Source organism: Leptinotarsa decemlineata, unplaced genomic scaffold (genome assembly GCF_025532065.1).
Source record: "Leptinotarsa decemlineata unplaced genomic scaffold, Ldec_3_MD MMD2_P_RNA_scaffold_9, whole genome shotgun sequence".
Lineage (NCBI taxonomy): Eukaryota > Metazoa > Arthropoda > Insecta > Coleoptera > Chrysomelidae > Leptinotarsa > Leptinotarsa decemlineata.
This window is the reverse complement of record NW_027412536.1, coordinates 17,083,830-17,102,200: the sequence shown is the minus strand read 5'-3', so window position 1 is coordinate 17,102,200 and position 18,371 is coordinate 17,083,830. Positions and strand designations below refer to the sequence as shown.

The following is an 18,371-nucleotide window of genomic DNA, read 5'->3' as shown; positions in this document are numbered from 1 at the left end:
TTGCTTTAAACTGCTATTATTAAAAATTGTTTGGTCATGCACCGATCCTGGCCATCTCACAACAATATCTCTTATTTTCAATTTAGCATCGCTTACTGTCTGAACATTTAATGCAAAATAAGATTTTCTACATCTGAATATTTCTGCATCATTTCCACCGGGAGAATCAATTTTAACTAATGTGCAATCAATTGCTCCAATGGTCTTGGGAAATGAAGCTATTTCATAAAATTTTTCAACTGCTTCTTCCAATTCCCTTTTATTTTCATACATGCGAATGTGTTGTCGGGCTAGTGAGGCAATAGCAATAGACACCTTTTTGATAATCCTGCTAGCTGAACTTCTAGACACTCCCATAAAATCTGATACGATTATTTGCATATTTCCTGATGCGTAGAATCTTAAAGTCAACAATAATTGTTGTAATGGTGTAATGCACCCACCTCTAAAAAATAAATAAATTTTTTTATAATTCTGTTAATAATACAAATTTTACAACTTACTTATTAGTAGGTAACTGAATTTGTTCTTTTATTTCATCTAGTAGATACAAAACAGTTTGTTTTTTTAAGCGAAAACGTTGGTAAAAGTCAAGCTCATCATATTTTTCGAAGCAGTCTGTTCTTTTCCTATACACTTTTGGTCTTCTAGTATAAATAAATTCTTCATCAGATGAACTTGAGCTAGACGTTTCAAAATTATTCATATTTTTATGATTATTATGGCTAAACGAACACAAAACTAGCAAACGTAGCGAGTAGCACAACAAATAACAATTATTAAAATTGAGGTTATGTTGTAGTTAAATGACACTTTAGCGAGTTGAAGTAGAGAAATCGACACTTTAACTTTGAAGGACGTTTTTGGCTTAAAGGACACTTTAACTTGGTTATGAAATCAAAAATATTTATTAAAGTATCATTTAAAGTTAAAGTAACCTTTATGTTTCTTTATGAAATCGGCCGTTAGTTTTAGTTAATTTGCGTGAAAACTTGAATGTAATTCCGTTATTTTCATTGAACATATTTACGCTATTTGTTTTTTTTTCATCTGGCGGCACTTTATTGTTGGAATCATAAAAAAATATTCTCGTGGCTATATCTGTTGATATAGGGTGTTTTTTGTGACTGTTAGCTGTGTGAGTTTTCGAATTTCGAGTTGTCATAACTTTGTTGATAATGAATATTTTTTCATTAAATTTTGGTCACACCTGTTTAGAGGCACTCTGAATCCAGTGGCGTAGTGATTTTTTCAATAAAAAATCGCTAATAAAAAATCTCGATTTTCGACTAAGGAAAAATATCGTAGTATTTAATAAACATTTCAAATTTTGTCCCAAGGTAGACCTTTTAGTACTTGACATTTCAAAAAAAAAATTATTAAAATCGGTTTACAACTTTTAGGGGGTTATTATATATATAAAGTGGATAATCTTAGCGACTGGAGAAATGTACGGTAAAAAAAACTGAGAGACCCTGTTAATCTATTTTACTATATATATATATATATATATATATATATATATATATATATATATATATATATATATATATATATATATATACCATACCAGCAACTGTGAGTATTTCCAGCTCTTTGAACGAGTTACTGCATGAATGCCGCTATCCTAAATTAGCAATTATTCTGACCGCGTGATTTTGTAAAATAAATACTCTTTCAGCAGAGGGGCTCATACCCTAATTCAAGATTCCATAGAGCAAGTGACAGTCAATAGTTGCATTATACAGATTTAGGAGAACCTCTCTTCCACAATGATTCGACATAAATCTCAGTGCATAACAGTTCTTTCGTAGTTTATCACATAGTGAATCTATATGAGGACTCCAATTGAATTAGACCTAGCATTTTTCTTTCTGGGTTGGATGTCTCCTCTAGTTGGCTATCTTCATATATTTTGAGAGTTTCGGTGGTGTTCTGCATTGAGAATTTTATTGTTTTGCTAATAATATTTAGTGCTAAATGATTTTTATCAGCCCATTTCATTATTTTCTCATATATGAATTCTGTTGTTTCTGCAAGTGCTAATGTATTACGATCAGTGACCAGAACATTTGTATCGTCTGCATATGCAACTATATGTACCTTCGAAATTCGTTCAGATTTGCGAACTCAGTAGGTACATTTCCTGCTCCTTTTTATATTTTTGCGAAGAAAAACTAAAGCACTGAACCAGAGTCGAAAATATGACATTCACAAATGGCATATACTAGGGGTTTACCAAATATAACAATAGTAGGAGTTTTTATCAACTCCAACAACATATTTTGTAATTTCAATGTGGTGCGTTAATTTATTGGAGAAGTGTATTATAATACAATTCATCTACAATCTCCACTTTGACAATACATACTTCCTTCAGAGTTTAACATTTTTTTTTGGATGGAGTAGATTTATTTCTGAAGTTTCGTTGTATTACAAAAATTAGATGAGAAGTATCGTTTATTATATTCTTAAAAAACTAAAATATAAACGCAAGGATAAAAAAGTTGAGTTTTATTAAAATTTATGTATCTTTAAAAATTATTTATTGTTTGGGATTATACGCTGAACACGCAATAGAGTTCGCTGTTTTCAATACTTACTTATTCAATGTCAACGGTATCGACTATAATCATGGTCATTAGTTTGAAAAATATCTATATAGTCAAAGTTGGGTTTCAACTCTTAAACACAAAATCGAGACAGAACACTTAACAGTGTCGTCAATTCACTGCTTATTAATATTTTTATTGCCAGTTGTTTGCAACATTTTTAATCCTGATCAACATCATTTGGTGAATGTTAGAAGTTCGAAAATTGTTAGAGAATGGAAGTACAAACCACTAACATTCTTCTTAGCACGTGTTTATCAATAGATAATCTTATCACTTTTCAACACTTTATTATTCTAATTATGAATACCTAAAAGTGATTAATGCTGGTGTTGATGTTGCACTATTTCTGTTAATTTATTGACATATAAAATAATATACATGATAATAATTACAAATCTTCACAATATAGACTTTATTTCCAATACGGTTTTCACTACAAAGGTGGTTTCCTCAGTTGGACAGTTTAGAGCCAAACACTCAAAGAAGGCATATACGTTATCTCGTTCAATGATATACAGAGTATACAGGTACTGGACGAAACCCAAAATTACTGTTCAAGATTACACAAGGAGGCAATAGAAATTCATAAACACAAAGACAATTTCAATAAAAAGAGGGCATCAACATTATTAAAATCTGGCTACCTGCCTGAACAGTACACAAATTAGATCATTCAACTCGGGTGATAGGAATTAAGTCATGCCCACCATCGTTACCTCATCGCCTTTGATAATGTCCACCGCATTCATGAACGAAACGTCAGGTTTAAAAACCTGCAGACCACGGCCAACAAACCTGAAAAATAGCTTCGACACAAAAACATATTTTACAATATAACAGTTTTCATTTTTCATTTAAAATGTCCTACTAAAAAAATACTGCTCTATACTTGCCATAAGAGTGTCGAATGGTTCTATCTCTCTACAAGTCTATTCCTCCGTGTCAAAACACGGTATGCGATAATTTATAATTTGTCAAACAACCAAGAAAAAGGGAGTAGAGAGAGTGTTTTGATTATGTTATATAGGGTCTTTCATTGGGCGCTTCCTATCTTTAAATATAAATAAAACAAATGTGTGTGAGATCTCATCGAAATATTTTATTCGTTTGTTATGTGTGGATTATAACATCATTGAATGTCCGCCACAGCTTCTCTTGGTAGAGCGCATTTAAAACGTCCAACTTTCCCATGACTCTGGCGCATAAATCAGACCGAATTTAACCTATGCCAAGGGTTATGATGGCTTTGAGTACCGCTGTGGTTTGTGGCTTATTCGCATACACCTGCGATTTGAGAAAACCCCGAAAGAAAAAGTCTAACGGGGTCAAATCACATGATCTCGGTGGCCAGTTCACATGACCATGCCCTCAAATCGCTCGTGCAGAATATCCAATGTGGCATGAGCTGTATGGCACGTTATGTTGAAACCACATGTCGTTGGTGTCCAAATCATCCAATTTAGACAAAAAAAGTTGGTAATCATCGACGTATAGTGCTCGCCGTTGACAGTGGTGGCTTGGCTAATTTCGTTTCAAAAGAAATATGGACCGATGACGCCGTCAGCCCAAAATCCACACCGAACAGTGACTTTTTCGGGATGCATTGGACGATATTGGATCTCATGTGGATTGGTATCGTTCCAATTTTCGAGTACCCATTCATCCATCGCTGAAGTTGATTTTTCGATGAAAATTAGGGCCAGTTGCCAACTGCTCCAGGACACATTCAGCGAACACACCTCGTTGTCTATGGTAGTTTACCTTCAGTTCCTGGGTCAGTTGAATTTTGTACGGGTGCAGGAAGTCACGACGCAAAAATCGCCAAGTTGTTATTTGCGAAAGTTCATGTGAGCGACGCGAAATCGACTGCCTTATATTCTCCTGTACACTCTTACATACAGCGGCGATGTTTTCGGCAGATTTTGCGTTTCGTCGTTTACTGAACCCACTCAAATCTATCCATCACATTTCGAATAGTCCTCTCAGTAGGACGATTATGGCGACCGTAAAATGGGCGAAGCGCGCGGTACGTTGCCCGAACAGAACACCCATTTTGATAAAACAATTTTTATTTTTGCATGTGTTGTTGAATGCTATATTCGTCCATGGTGATTTGGAAAAACATACTGAATAAATGAAACTAATTTGACAAATTCTCTGGCGCAGCTCTTAAAAGATTTACAGGAGTGCTAGTGAAAACTTTTGTCTTCGATTTCATGAACTATACCCTGCGATTTGATCTCCACAAACTTTATTTGAGAAATATATCACGACGTGTTTCGCTAACATGGTAGCTTCTTCGACAGTGATTTGAATTCTACAAGTTGCTTCTTTCGCTAATATTTATAACTCCAATTGAAACTACCTCCAACAAATTACCTAAACCTCTACAACTTTTATATACCTAAGATACCTCTTCAATTAAGATTACCTGTAGCATATTACCTCACTTCTATATCAATAATAATACTTACTCGGTTTTTTTTAAGAAAACAAGTTCAATAATGGTAATCTATTCAAATCCAATCAATTATTCATTAGAATGTTTGAATTTTCAAATTTTCTTATTTACACAGTTCATATGATTTTCCTCGATTCGATTCCTAAATGATCTGCCAGTTTGACCAATATATACCTTAGGACACGTTCCATACTTTAATTTATATATTTCTGATTTTTCAAATTTGGATGTTTTGTCTTTATTATTTCTAACTAACTTTCCCAACGTATTATTTGTTCTATATGCAATTTTAATCTCGTTTACTCAAAAATGAAGCCACTTTTTCTGATGTTTGTCCAAAATACGTTAAAGCTCTATAATGAACCTGAATTAATGAACAAAATACTTTCCAAAAAAGTCTACGAAAAAGCGAATCGAGACGTTTTTCCTATTGATCTGGTAGATAATCAAAATTATAAAGCTTTAACGTATTTTGGACAAACAACGGAAAAAGTGGCTTCATTTTTGAGTAAACGAGATATTAAAATTGCATATAGAACAAGTTAGTTAAAAATAATAAAGACAAAACATCCAAATTCGAGAAATCATAAGTATATAAATTGAAGTATGGAACGTGTCCTAAGGTATATATTGGTCAAACTGGCAGAACATTTAGGAATCGAATCCAGGAACATCATATGAACTGTGTAAATAAGAAAACTTGAAAATTCAAGCATTCTAATGAATGATTGATTGGATTTGAATAGAACACCATTATTGAACTTGTTTTAAAAAAAAATCGAGTGAGTATTATTATTGATGTAGAAGTGAGGTAATATGCTACAGGAAATCTTAATTGAAGAGGTACCTCAGGTATATACAAGTTTTAGAGGTTTAGGTAATTTGATGGAGGTAGTCTCAATTGTAGTTACCTGTGGTATATAAATATTAGCGTTGAAAGCAACTTGTAGTATTCAAATCACTATTGAAGAAGCTACCGTGTTAGCGAAACAGGTCGTGATATATTTCTCAAATAAAGTTTGTGGAGATCAATTCGTAGGGTGTAGTTTATATTACTATGGATCTTCATCAAGTAACGGCCGAATCAATCAGAATTTTTTTTTTCAAAAATCGAGAAAGAAATGTTATGGTTATAGATCAGGTGACGTAGGTGGCTACCCACTAGACCGTAAAATGGGCGAAGCGCGCGGTACGTTGCCCGAACAGAACACCCACTTTGATAACACAATTTTATTATTTACACATGTTGAATGCTATATCCGTCCATGGTGATTTGGCAAAACAGACTGAATAAATGACAACTATTTTGGTAGATGTAGCTTCAACAAGATGGCCGTTATCAATTGTTGAAATTCAGAAGTCCCTGTCGGAAGACCCTATATATCCAGAACTAGTGAATGATGAATAGACCGTCTATGAAGATGCGTCCAAACATGATATGAAAAAATGTTTCGAAAGAGCTTTTTTCCAGTTTCTATGTGAAACTAAAGAGTTTATTTTGAAATTGATTGCTTCCTTCTTCCTTTGTATAAAGATGAAAGTAGAAAGCCAAATCATTCCATTCATAAATACAATTTTCGTTTAAATATCAGTTACTGTTTTTTCGGCATGAAGCAATAAAAATAGTGTATAGTGTTAACAGTGAAAGGTTGGTAGACTTTTCTTCGATGGTTTCCGCCCAACATACTGTTGCAAAAATTCTAGCAAAACAAAATATAACTAAATTATATTTTTTACTTCGAAATTTAACAGCTTTTGTTAGATTCACATTCATACCTTTCCATGTGGTGCCCGTTCATTCATGTAATGATTTTTTTCGATGTACTGAAAAACATAATAAATTAACATTTACTGTGATGGCGAAATTTCAAATGTACGAAAAAGATTTCATTAGTTAGTTTGTGTATATTAAAAAAATGTTGTAAATGCTCTTCAAATTTGATTTTTTGTAATGCTTGATGCTCTGAAACAAGTCCGTTGTCCAAAATATCGGACATCTCATGGTACTTTCACTCCTTCAAAGTCGAGCTTTGAGGCATTCGAACTTTTTTACAATATACAAATGCTAAACCATTCGTATATGTCAAAGTTCACCTTTGAAAATGAAATAAAAGAGAGAGGTGTACAGAAGAAAGTCTATTTTTTATTAAATCATATCCATTCACACCAACACTCACAAAAGTCATCACCCGAAGACGATTGTGGATACTAACAATCGAAACGTCGTGAAGTAATTTGGCTTGAAATCTTTCAATTTCAATTTTTTTATTTCATTTTACTGTAATTTCATTTCGGGGTTATTTGTTTGATATAATTGTTATTTTCAGCTATTCTTTTAATTTTCATTTATTATTTCAAGAGATTTCAAATCATATCATATTAGACAATAGAAGTCCGAACTAATGAATGCCATCATAAAACATTGTCAACCACCTTCAAACAACCATAGACTAGACAGCACGTCGGAAACTATGGATCGAAAAGTGTGGCTAATTTCACACTAACCAGTTTTTTTACAAAATATTTAGGATTTTCAATTAACGAAATGTAAGGGAATTTCTATTTGTGTATTTTGAACAAGACGGCATAAAAGAAGAATGGTCTATAGAGCTATGAAATTTTTCAACAATCTCCCACACGAAATAAAGTGCCTGTGTATTCTTGAAGGTTTGTAAGATCTTTTTATATAACTTCAAGCCATGTACACCCGAAGATTTTTACAAAAGTTCTCTGAGGAACCTATTATTACATGTACTTTTTTGTGTATTTCATGCTATTTTAAGCTCTTTTTGAACAATCGATATTGACATATCTAGACTAACTGGGATTTACGAAATGAGCTGTGAAGCTTGCGATATGTTGGTCAAACTAGGCGGACCATAATAACTCGATACTAAGAACATGTATCACATAATATTCGGTTTCATAGACAAGAAAAATCCAATGTTCCTCAACATGCTATAGAGAATGGCTACAAAATAAAAGAGGGATTCTTGAAATTGTTCAAGTTTGTAAATGCTTTCGAAAGTTGAGACATTGAAAAATGTGGAATGACATCTATGAACGGTGAAGCAGGTCATATTATTACAAGGTTTTTTCACACTTTTTCGCAATGATATATACAAAACAGGTAAAGATTAGGTATCAATTAGGTAGCAAATTAGCATTAGGAACAAAAACAAAATAAAAGAAATTAATTTAATTACCACAGTGATGTAAGGTAAAGATTCATATAGATGCATATAAAAATATTAACACAGCCGTTAGAATAAGTCTTCGTTATTCCTGATGAGACTAACTTGGTTAGCGAAACTTGCGTCGAGTGACACTTTTTTTGGGGTAAAAAATGTTTTGGCTTTCTATTTTTCCATCTTTACACAAAAAAAATAAGGGGATATTCCAAAACCTGTTGTTACTACAATATAATACACATGCAACTAAAAATACATTGAAAATTAGAGAATTTGTAATCTATATTTCCCAAAATGTTATGAAAGTGGTTATCAAAACCAGTGAAGAAATTTTATGCTTGTGACGTGAGCAGCATTGATTCGAACATAATCTAAATTCACCTATATTCAATTATTCACGAATTAATAATTATCTGTGTACATGTCAACAGTGAGATAAGATAGAGGGACACATTCTGAAAATTATTTCATTTGTTGACACATAAATAGGACGTTTACCTGTTTATAAACACGCTACGAAATTAAATATCTATATAAAAAAAAACAATTTCGAAATTCAACATAACTAACACTACTTCAGTACATATAAAGAACAAAAATAAACAATTACACATTTATTTTTATTAGTTTTATCATTCAAACTGTTATTAATTCACATGACACTTAAGAAAAATGGCTTCTGAAGGCATTAATTTTCATGTTTATGTGACTAAAGTAAATGGAATTACTACAAACATTTACAAAATGAAGTATTCATTTTCAATTATTGTTCAAGTAGTATATTTTTAGTCTATACACGTATACAGATGCGTATATTGTCTAAGTACAAAGATACTCATGGGGCTTTATCTAAAACATACCTAACTATCTCAGACTTTGCTAAATATTAAAATCATTGAAATAATAATATAATAAGGTACTTTTTGAGAAACCATATGCACTTTTATCAGTAAAGTGAACTACCTTCAACTTGAAACTTTTTTGGATATTTGCTATCGATGAAACACATTGGTACAGTTTTAGTACTATAAAAAAATTAAATATTTAAGATCTCGACATCTTTGAAGGATATTTACATATTGTAATTGTGGCAGAAATGATGTATTTGTGACCGAGTCTAATATTCGAAACCATACAAGGAGTTTAAAATGCAGCCAAAATCCAAATCAATTTTATGTTACTTGAAGTTTCCATGAATGATATCTGTTTCATTTTCCATTACGAATTAGTGATGTATAAATTTTATTTATTTATTTATTCATTTATCTACGGGTAACCCCAATTTGTATACACGAATTCAATACATTTTAGGAAGTAAACACTAATACTAATCTAACTTTAATTATACTAAGAACCTAAGAATAAAAATATTTGAATATTTGAGCACTTATTCCTGTGACTTACAGTTGATCAACCTTATTGCCATTAGAAACTATTCTAGAAAGTGGAGAATTTTTACCATAATTACACCTGTGGAAGTCGATTGCAAACATTTGATTGTTCCGTGTCCTTCTAGGAGGTACGTGAAGTTTAATTTCAGAAAGAAGAGTTGAACAATCAATTAACTGAACAACTTATGGAGGAATATAATATCTGCATGAATTCTACGAGTACTGAGTTTCGATATATCTGTTTTGAGACGGATATCTGAGAGTGAGTGATGGATCAGAGGCATGCTCAGTTTAAAGGCAATATATTTCAGGAATTTATTCTGAACTTTCTCTATGTTATAACTGTAAAGTTCATATTTCGGGGACCAAACACAACTGCAGTATTCCAAAATTGATCTTACCAATGAAAAGTACAATGCCTTTATGGAGTTAACATTTGTGAAATCCTTTGATAATCTGCATATAAAGCCTAACATTTTCATCGCTCTACTAATGATATGTTCATAATGGAGATGGAAATCCATTTTGGCATCGACTACAATACCTAGATCACGTATAGATTTTACAGATTCCAATGGTTTACCTTCAATTGTGTATTCAGTGATGAAGTGATTACTTGATCGAGAGAAAGACATACTTTTGCATTTAGTTCCATTGACATCCATGCAGTTACAGTACTATGAAAGATTCAATATCAATTTGAAGTTTCTCGCAGTCCTCTTTGGATTCAATAGTCCTGAATATTTTAAGATCATCAGCAAACATCAAAATTTCAGAATGATTGATATATTTTTTATTGTCATTAACAAAAAGATTGAACAAATATGGTTCCTTGTGGTACCCCCGAGCTAACAGAGAAAGAGAAAGTGAATGGTGTATAATTCAATATCCCTAGAGCGAAGTAGCTGATTCAGATAAACTCTTCTTTCTTGTTTCAATATGAAAGAAAAAGTCCTTATGGGGCATTGTGAACCATAGAATGAACGAAAGAGTTCAGTGGTTTTGATTAATTTCTTGTAACACAGGATATTTTTTTTAGTATTATAGAGTTTTTCAAAAGTAGACCATTTTTTTCTTCCTTCTATTCTTCGAAACAAAACTTGTGAGTACATGCTTGGCTGCTGCTAATTTATCGATATGCCCAGGACGACAATTACCCGTGTTTAGGAAGCCAGGTTCTACTGTAGACTGTTTATTCCACACAACATATTTTAAATTTGATGTTTCCAATAATTGCAGGTGGAGTTTTCCAATTATTGACTGAAAAAATACTTCCAAAGGAATGTGATTTAACAATGATGGAAACGGAGGAGCTTGGGTAATTATCTGCAAGGAATGCGACAAAAAATACATAGTTCCAACTAAAAGCACTATGTTGTGGAAAGCGGCCATAAAATTAATGAGAATCGCTTGAAACTATAGAGGCCGGTCCATGAAATCTAACATTTACATACCTTTGACTGTCTGAAGTCTACGAATAATGACAAAGGTCCCATCAAAACAGCCCCCTGTTTATTCTTCAACATAATAATTACAAGCAGCAACAAGAGTAGGTGCCACAACAATTAGTGAATCAACAATTAGGTATTGAGATTCAATTAACACAATAATTAAGATTTGTATGGAATTAGGTTTAGTAATCTCCTGGTGATGCTAACTTTGTTGGCGAAACGTGCGTCGAAAGAAAAAAGCTCTATTTCTAGTGTGTGGAAAAAGTGATTCCATTAGATTCATATTTTCCAAAATCGACTTGATAATTGTTAAACTACAAGACAAGACAAAACTTTCATACAAGTGTAAGAGATAGTCATATGAGAAAAACAAAACAAATCGGGCTTCAGGAACATGTATAACACGTAGGACACAATTACATTTTGGAAGGAGTTAGTACAGTGGCACATGCATCTAGCTCGAAACCGAGTTTTTTCTTCAGAAACTTGCTCTAGCTCATTTTGGATTGATGCCTGGCATGTTTCATAATTAAAAGAACATCTCATGAAGTGACACAAGAAGTAAATTACAAAACTTACACTGAACACGAAGCTAATAATCATATCATTTGATACCTCTGCCGCACAACTTCTTGCATAAGAATTAAAAAAAAAAACAGAAATTTCAGAGCCTTCCATCAATAGCAAAAAAACCATTAACGAAACAGTCTGCTCATTTAAAGTGAAGAAAGATATCCTACTTTGTACGATTCCAGTTATAGTACATGATCCAAGAAGTAATTTAAAAGTTCTAGCTTTATGCGACAAATGATTAATAGTCACTCTACTAGATCAATCCGTTGTGGACAAATTGAAATTACCAGGAACTCAGGAATTACTCCGTATACAATGAACCGGGGGAATCATATCAAATTTGAATAATTCCAAGAAAGCTGAATTTGGTATATCTGGTCCAAGTAATGACTTCAAGAAATTCAGAATTTGTAGGTGCAAGAAAAACTGAAAATGTAGGTCTACCTACATAGACAGTGAATATAAATATCTGGTAAGATCAACCTCATCTTAGGAATTTAGTAATTACAATAGTGAAAAACCCTTACTTCTTACAGGTCAGGAAAATGCTGAACTAATTGTCTATAGGCAGGTACGATGGTTTCAGTCACCTGTGTGTTCCACATACTTCATATCTGTGATCGATCTGAGGTCGAACAACTACAAAAGTTTGAGATTCAATCACAACAAAGGCTTTAAGAGTTCTTCCATTCAAAAAAAAGATGAATGCAGGCAGAGGACGTGAGGGCGATGAATATCATGGAAAAGAAGTTTCAAAAGTTGGCGATAGTTAAAAGATTAGATTATTATGGAAAGTTATTGCATTAAGATGAAAACATTTTTGTCAGGTTGTGTTTCTATATATTTCATCATCTGATTTTTGTATAGTTGCTATATTATTGTAATTCAGGCAGGAATATTCATATTCATATTTATTCATCACCAAAGGTTATACAAACTGTGTTGACTTACAAAATGCATAACATTTATCGGACTAGTCAGAGAAAAAAAAATATACACAATATATGTTCACATAATGAGAGACATAATCGTATAAATCTAAAGAGAGATAGACCTACATAGATCATACAAAACTAAAATGAGAGAGATAGACCTACGTAGACTATATAAAGTTAAAAGTCTAAAAACTCATCATTACTATAGAATGAGTTATCAATTAAAAATAGATGAAAATTTTTCTTGAAAATATTAATGTTGTTATTATTGTCAATAAAGCTCTTTACTTTGTTAAAACATTTGATACCCATATAATTCGGTGAATTTTGGCATACTCCAAGTCTAGAATAAGGCTGGTAAAAATTTTCTCTATTTCTATAGATGATTTCTATGTGATGATATTTGGAGCCATCTGCTCGCCATTCTGTTCTCAGTACATTAAGAATAAAAATGCAAGGGAAAATGAAAGTTCAGAGATGACAAAGGAAGCAATCTTGTGGAAGTTCTATGTAGCCTAGTACCTGGACTCAATAGATTCAGAAGAGGAGGCCCTGGAAACAATTTCAGTGGTGTCCGACCGAAACTGGGTTTTATGACCGAAACCGAATTTCGGCAACGGTCTCAGTTTCAGCCGAAACTTCCTTACAAGGATTATGTTTTGAGGGAAAAATTAAGAAAACGTTATATAATCAGTCAGTCTTTATTTTTTAATTTTAAAATCACAATGTTATGCACTCTTCGACATTTTTATTTTTACTTATTGATAATCAACATAAAAAACCCTTATTCAAGAAAAAATATTAATTGCACCTTAAAAATACTTAAAATAGGTGAGGTGTTTATTTGAGTAGGTGTAGATCCTTCTTTTGAATATTATTGATGGGTTTTCAAAAATATTAAACATAAAATTACTTATTTGAGTTGTTACCTAATATCACTTGTATGAAATTTAACGAGCCGAACATGACCGATTACAGCGCGGGAACTCACGAATGCAGTTTCGGTTTCGGCAGGTTTGCCTCCAAAACCGAAACTAAACCGAAACCCGTTTTTTTGCCGAAACTCGACCGAAACCGAACTTTCGGTCGGACACTAAATTTCAGATTTCAGAGAAGTGTAGCTCAAAAGAATAAACTTTAAATGTATTCCCCCGGTGGCTCCCCATCATATGGGGAGAGCTTGGAAAAGATTATTTGGATCAGTGGAACGGGCATTCGAAATTGTAATTGAGTATGGGTAGAATTGTATCAGTTTTATCATGAAAAGATTAAAAAGTTCGTGTGGCAGAGGTAAAAACTACAACCGATACCGATACACGGAGGTGAGAATTCTAGAGTTCATTTTATAATATTATAATTTGTTTTGTACTTTAATTTTATTTACTCATTTACATCCAATATTTATGTTGATTTACTATATTTTACCTAGGTACGAAACAAAGAAAAGTTGTTTATAGAAAATTGTCTAACTTGAAAATGAAAAAAGAAAATTAAAAAATTGTTTTATTTTCTTCAGAGAAAGTCAGGAATCAAATTTCTAGGAACATGATAACAGATAGAAAGACATAGACGTTTTTATTTGAAAGTTGACAAAGGTAACATAGTAATTCTGAATAAATAGGACTACTATGAAAGGGTCAATACTCTCATAACTAACGGACCGTTATGCGAAATTGTCCAGGAACCTGTTATCAAAGATGATCGCAGAAGTAAAATATGTCCTCAAGAAATACGACAACATACTGAAACGGAACATACAAGTTTCCAACCCAACGGTATCAAAACTATATTGCCTCCCAAAAATCCACAAACCGGGAAAATCAATGCGCCCCGTCGTGTCACCAATTGGATCTCCCACCTACCAAATAGCTAAATGGCTCACTAAGGAATTTGAAAGCTTGCCTATTGCGGAATCATTTTTCAGTATCAAAAACTCCTTTGAGTTCATACAACAAACAAAAAACATCATTCTGCAAGAAGGTGAGATTTTGATTTCCTTTAATGTTAGTTCTTTATTTCCTAGCGTCCCAATTCCACAGACCTTATAATACCTGAGGGAATTACTAGAGAAAAATGATTTCAATAATACAGAAATTGATAAATTCGTTTCTCTCATTTATTTGTGTATGACACAAAACCGTTTTCAAGTGGAAGGTTGCTTTTATGAACAACAGCAGGGGAGGGCTATGGGTACGCCATTGTCCCCCTACCTGGCAAACCTGTTCATGAGCAGATTCGAAATGGGAATCAATTAAAAGTCGAAGTATTTTCCTAGAATATGGTTCATGTATATGGATGATGTTTTTGCGATATTCGATAACAACAAATCAAATATTGAGGATTTTGTTTCCTTGGTAAAAAACAGATTTCCATCAATAAAATTCACGTATGAGTTAGAAAATAAAGGACAACTTCCATTTCTTGACGTTTTGGTTATAAGGAGCCAAGGAGGACTAGCATATGATGTATTTAGGTAGGAAACAAGCACTTACAAGTATATTCCTGACAGTTCACATCACATTAGATAGCACAAACGTGCTGGGCTGTATTTTCTAGTGCATAGTTTTTTTACTTTTCCTTTCACACATGAAAGGTTGACAAAAGAAAAACGGACAATTTAGGAAATAGCAGTCAGTAACGGTTTCTCTAGGGGTATTGTAGATGATATTATAAGGAAGAAAATGTTTAGGTTAAGAATGAAGGAAATCTCGACTTTTAGAAATATGAAAACCAAGATAAATATATCTCAGTTGCATACCACCAATACACGAAGAACTTAAGTGAGATGAAGGTGGTATTTAAAACAAGTCATACACTTCAGATAGTTTTAGGAAATCCAATGGAATTCCAATTCGGAAAAGTATGAAATTTATGACAAAATATTATGGACAGATAAAAAGATCTATTAAAATAAGATATAAGAAACACTTAGCACACGTGAACTATTGAATACATTAGTTCATTAAGATTAGTTAGTTAGGCACGTTAACAAGAACAGGTATCTAGATGCCTACGAGAATGTAGGAATAAGTAAACGTTATATCGATGGTGGACCAATACCTAATAGTATACTATATAGCTTGCTGGAATAATATTTCAATTATCAGCTTTATCTAACTATTAAATAAAGGCTCATTGTAAAATTAATTTAAAACACTCAAGACGCAGGTACCTAGCAGAAGTATCTATGGTATAAATAAGGATAACATTGTACGTATATTTAGTTTAATCTTCCTCTTAAAGACAGTCAGTTGGTGATCGAAACACGTGACAAGTTTACCTTCAACCACTATATGAAGAGTGGTTCTAGTCCAACTTCAGGATTTTGTATTTTCACTGCTTACCAACCAATCCATGGTAGGAACCGTTTAATCAAAGGTAACACCTCGTTAATTCTCAGTTTTGACTGCTGAAAGTTACCACTGTAAGGGGGCGACAGCCGGTTAACAGAATAACAATTTTTTTATATAACCATCCCTTTTATGCAAATACATTCACAATGATTGAGGAATGTTGCCGAAATAAGAAAGTCTGAATAGGGAAACGACTCTGATATATATATTCATGCTTTAATTTAAGCTATGATTAAAGTCCATAAAAAAGTAAACATTTGTAAGAATCCGAAGTTTTTTTGTGTTTCCCCAGAGTCAAAATATGGGGTATCAAGAAAAAACATTTAATACTGTTTCTGGAATCATATCAATGTATTGTACAGTTGGTGCCTACAGAATACAATCTGAAGGTATTTTGTAACAGAACACCATTTTGGACAATCAAATAATTTCCCTTTTGATTTCATAAAAAATGCAGAAGGCCTTCAGACGGAACCTCTTGCATAAGTTCTATTTACATTGCTCACCAACTGATAGGGTATTATATTCCAACTGAAAAGTTTGGCAGGTTGAAGTGTACAACAGTTGGAGAGAGTTAGCCCAGAAAGCAGTAACATAAACATCCCAAATCATATCTGAACAATGCTTTTTTGAAATTGACCTCCAACAGTTCAAAACTAACAATGTTCAAAGTAAATGTAAACTCTTTTTGCGATTTGTCTACATAAAGGACCGTATTGAAACAAGAAATTAAGTATTTGTTTTAACATATCAAAAATGGGTATCATTATTTAAATTGAAAGAGGTATATTTTTAGGAGAAATTATTTTTTGGGAAAACAAGGTTTCGGCTTCTGATTTTGTATAAATTCAATTGTTTGAAATTGATTGCTTCCTTTTGCATAAAGATGGAGAAATAGAAAGTCAAAACTTTTCTTCCCAAAGACAAAAAGTACTGGTTTAAGTTTGAAAATAGTAGTGTCACTAAGTGTTCTGGCAATACATTGAATTTAGTGGAGCCTCTGGAGACACCCTACATTTTGTTTTATGACAGAGAGGATATTGGCAGATCAAGATCTTCAGATGATATGGTGCTGCAGATTTTTCTGGGTTTTCCTGCGCCCCAGAGCGCCAATTAATTTTAGTTGTTGTTTTATAATGTCATGATTTGTATTTTAGAATTATTAAAAATTTTACATCTTTCATTTACTACATTGTGTAGCAATGCTGTGAATGATATCTAATTAAATTCCATAAAGAATGTTTAGAATACATACTGAATAGAAAAAAAAATGTTTTTGTATAATTCAGTGTTCATATAAAAGTATTTGTTTCGAAAGTATTTTTCTTTCATGTAATTCAAAGCCAAAATCTTTTTTTCCCAGGTTAATTATTTTTTATCAAACATATCTAAGATTGTTGTTAAACACATTTCCAGAGAATAATTCGAAGTTGAAAATGACAATTTTGAAGTGTTAAGTCATTTTAATATGAACGCTATTAACATTCTTTGGTGTATTTACCGATAAACAAATAACATTTCCAGTCAATGCAGATTTCAAAAGAAACAATTAGCAAATTTTTTATTTACAAATTGAATATTAAAATGTGGGAATTGGCTGTTATACAAACATTTTTAATAGGTCAAAGAGAGGCGCAAATATTCAAACAAATATACGAATTGAAATAATTGTCGTGAAAATCGCTGATTAATGAACAATCAAGAGTTATTATCAGCAATCTTATTTATATCAATAAATGCTCAATGACAGGTGATTTATAACATCGAATGTTTTTATCAACAACAATGACAAATGTAGAATAGCTAATGTTCTTCAATTAGGCATTGCTATTTCGTTGAATTCTACAAGGCTTTAATTACACATATTTTTTAGACTAGTATTTGCGCTTCGAGATATCACATGATATGGCAATAGAAATGGTCAAAAATGATGAAAAATATAGACTTACTTCGTTTTACTGCATCTTCATAGCTTAAACAACTTCTCTTTGAATCCTTTGCACCCATTTTTACAGTTTTTTCACATTCAACAACATTTTTATAAACAAATTCCACAGTTATTACACAACATAACTTATAACAATATTACACAAATCCACAAATGACAAATGTCTAAATACAAAAAGTGAGTTTTGAACTGTCAAGTGTTCCGTGGAGGAATCATTCAATGTTACCAACATTTCATTTGAAATTTTGCCTTAGGCTGGATGTTCAATAAAGCGTTTTTTTGAGTACACTTACGTGCAGGACACGTGACATTCACTATCCTCAAAAAAGGTCGACAGTGTCGATTACTAAAGACTGTGAATTCTTGCATGTTTTCAGAGAGTCTGCCTATGTCTTCAATTTCCCAATATTTTATCAACCACACCGCGACTGAAAAATTTAATGTCAACGTGTC

At 32.5% G+C, this 18,371-nt stretch overlaps 1 protein-coding gene across 4 annotated transcripts in view; it reads right to left on the bottom strand.

Annotated features, from left to right (window-relative positions):
• Nucleotides 1-18,092, bottom strand: part of Usp32 (Ubiquitin specific protease 32) — an 87,209-nt gene extending 69,117 nt beyond the window's left edge. For 3 of the 4 annotated variants that reach the window (XM_074170739.1, XM_074170741.1, XM_074170742.1), the window contains exon 1: nt 17,920-18,091. In XM_074170739.1, coding sequence (XP_074026840.1) covers nt 17,920-17,977 — 58 coding nt within the window. In that variant the 5' untranslated portion in view covers nt 17,978-18,091. Of the gene's footprint in view, nt 1-17,919 lie in introns of all 4 variants that reach the window. The other variant, XM_074170740.1, reaches the window with a different exon arrangement.
• Between the last annotated feature and the right edge of the window lie 279 nt (nt 18,093-18,371).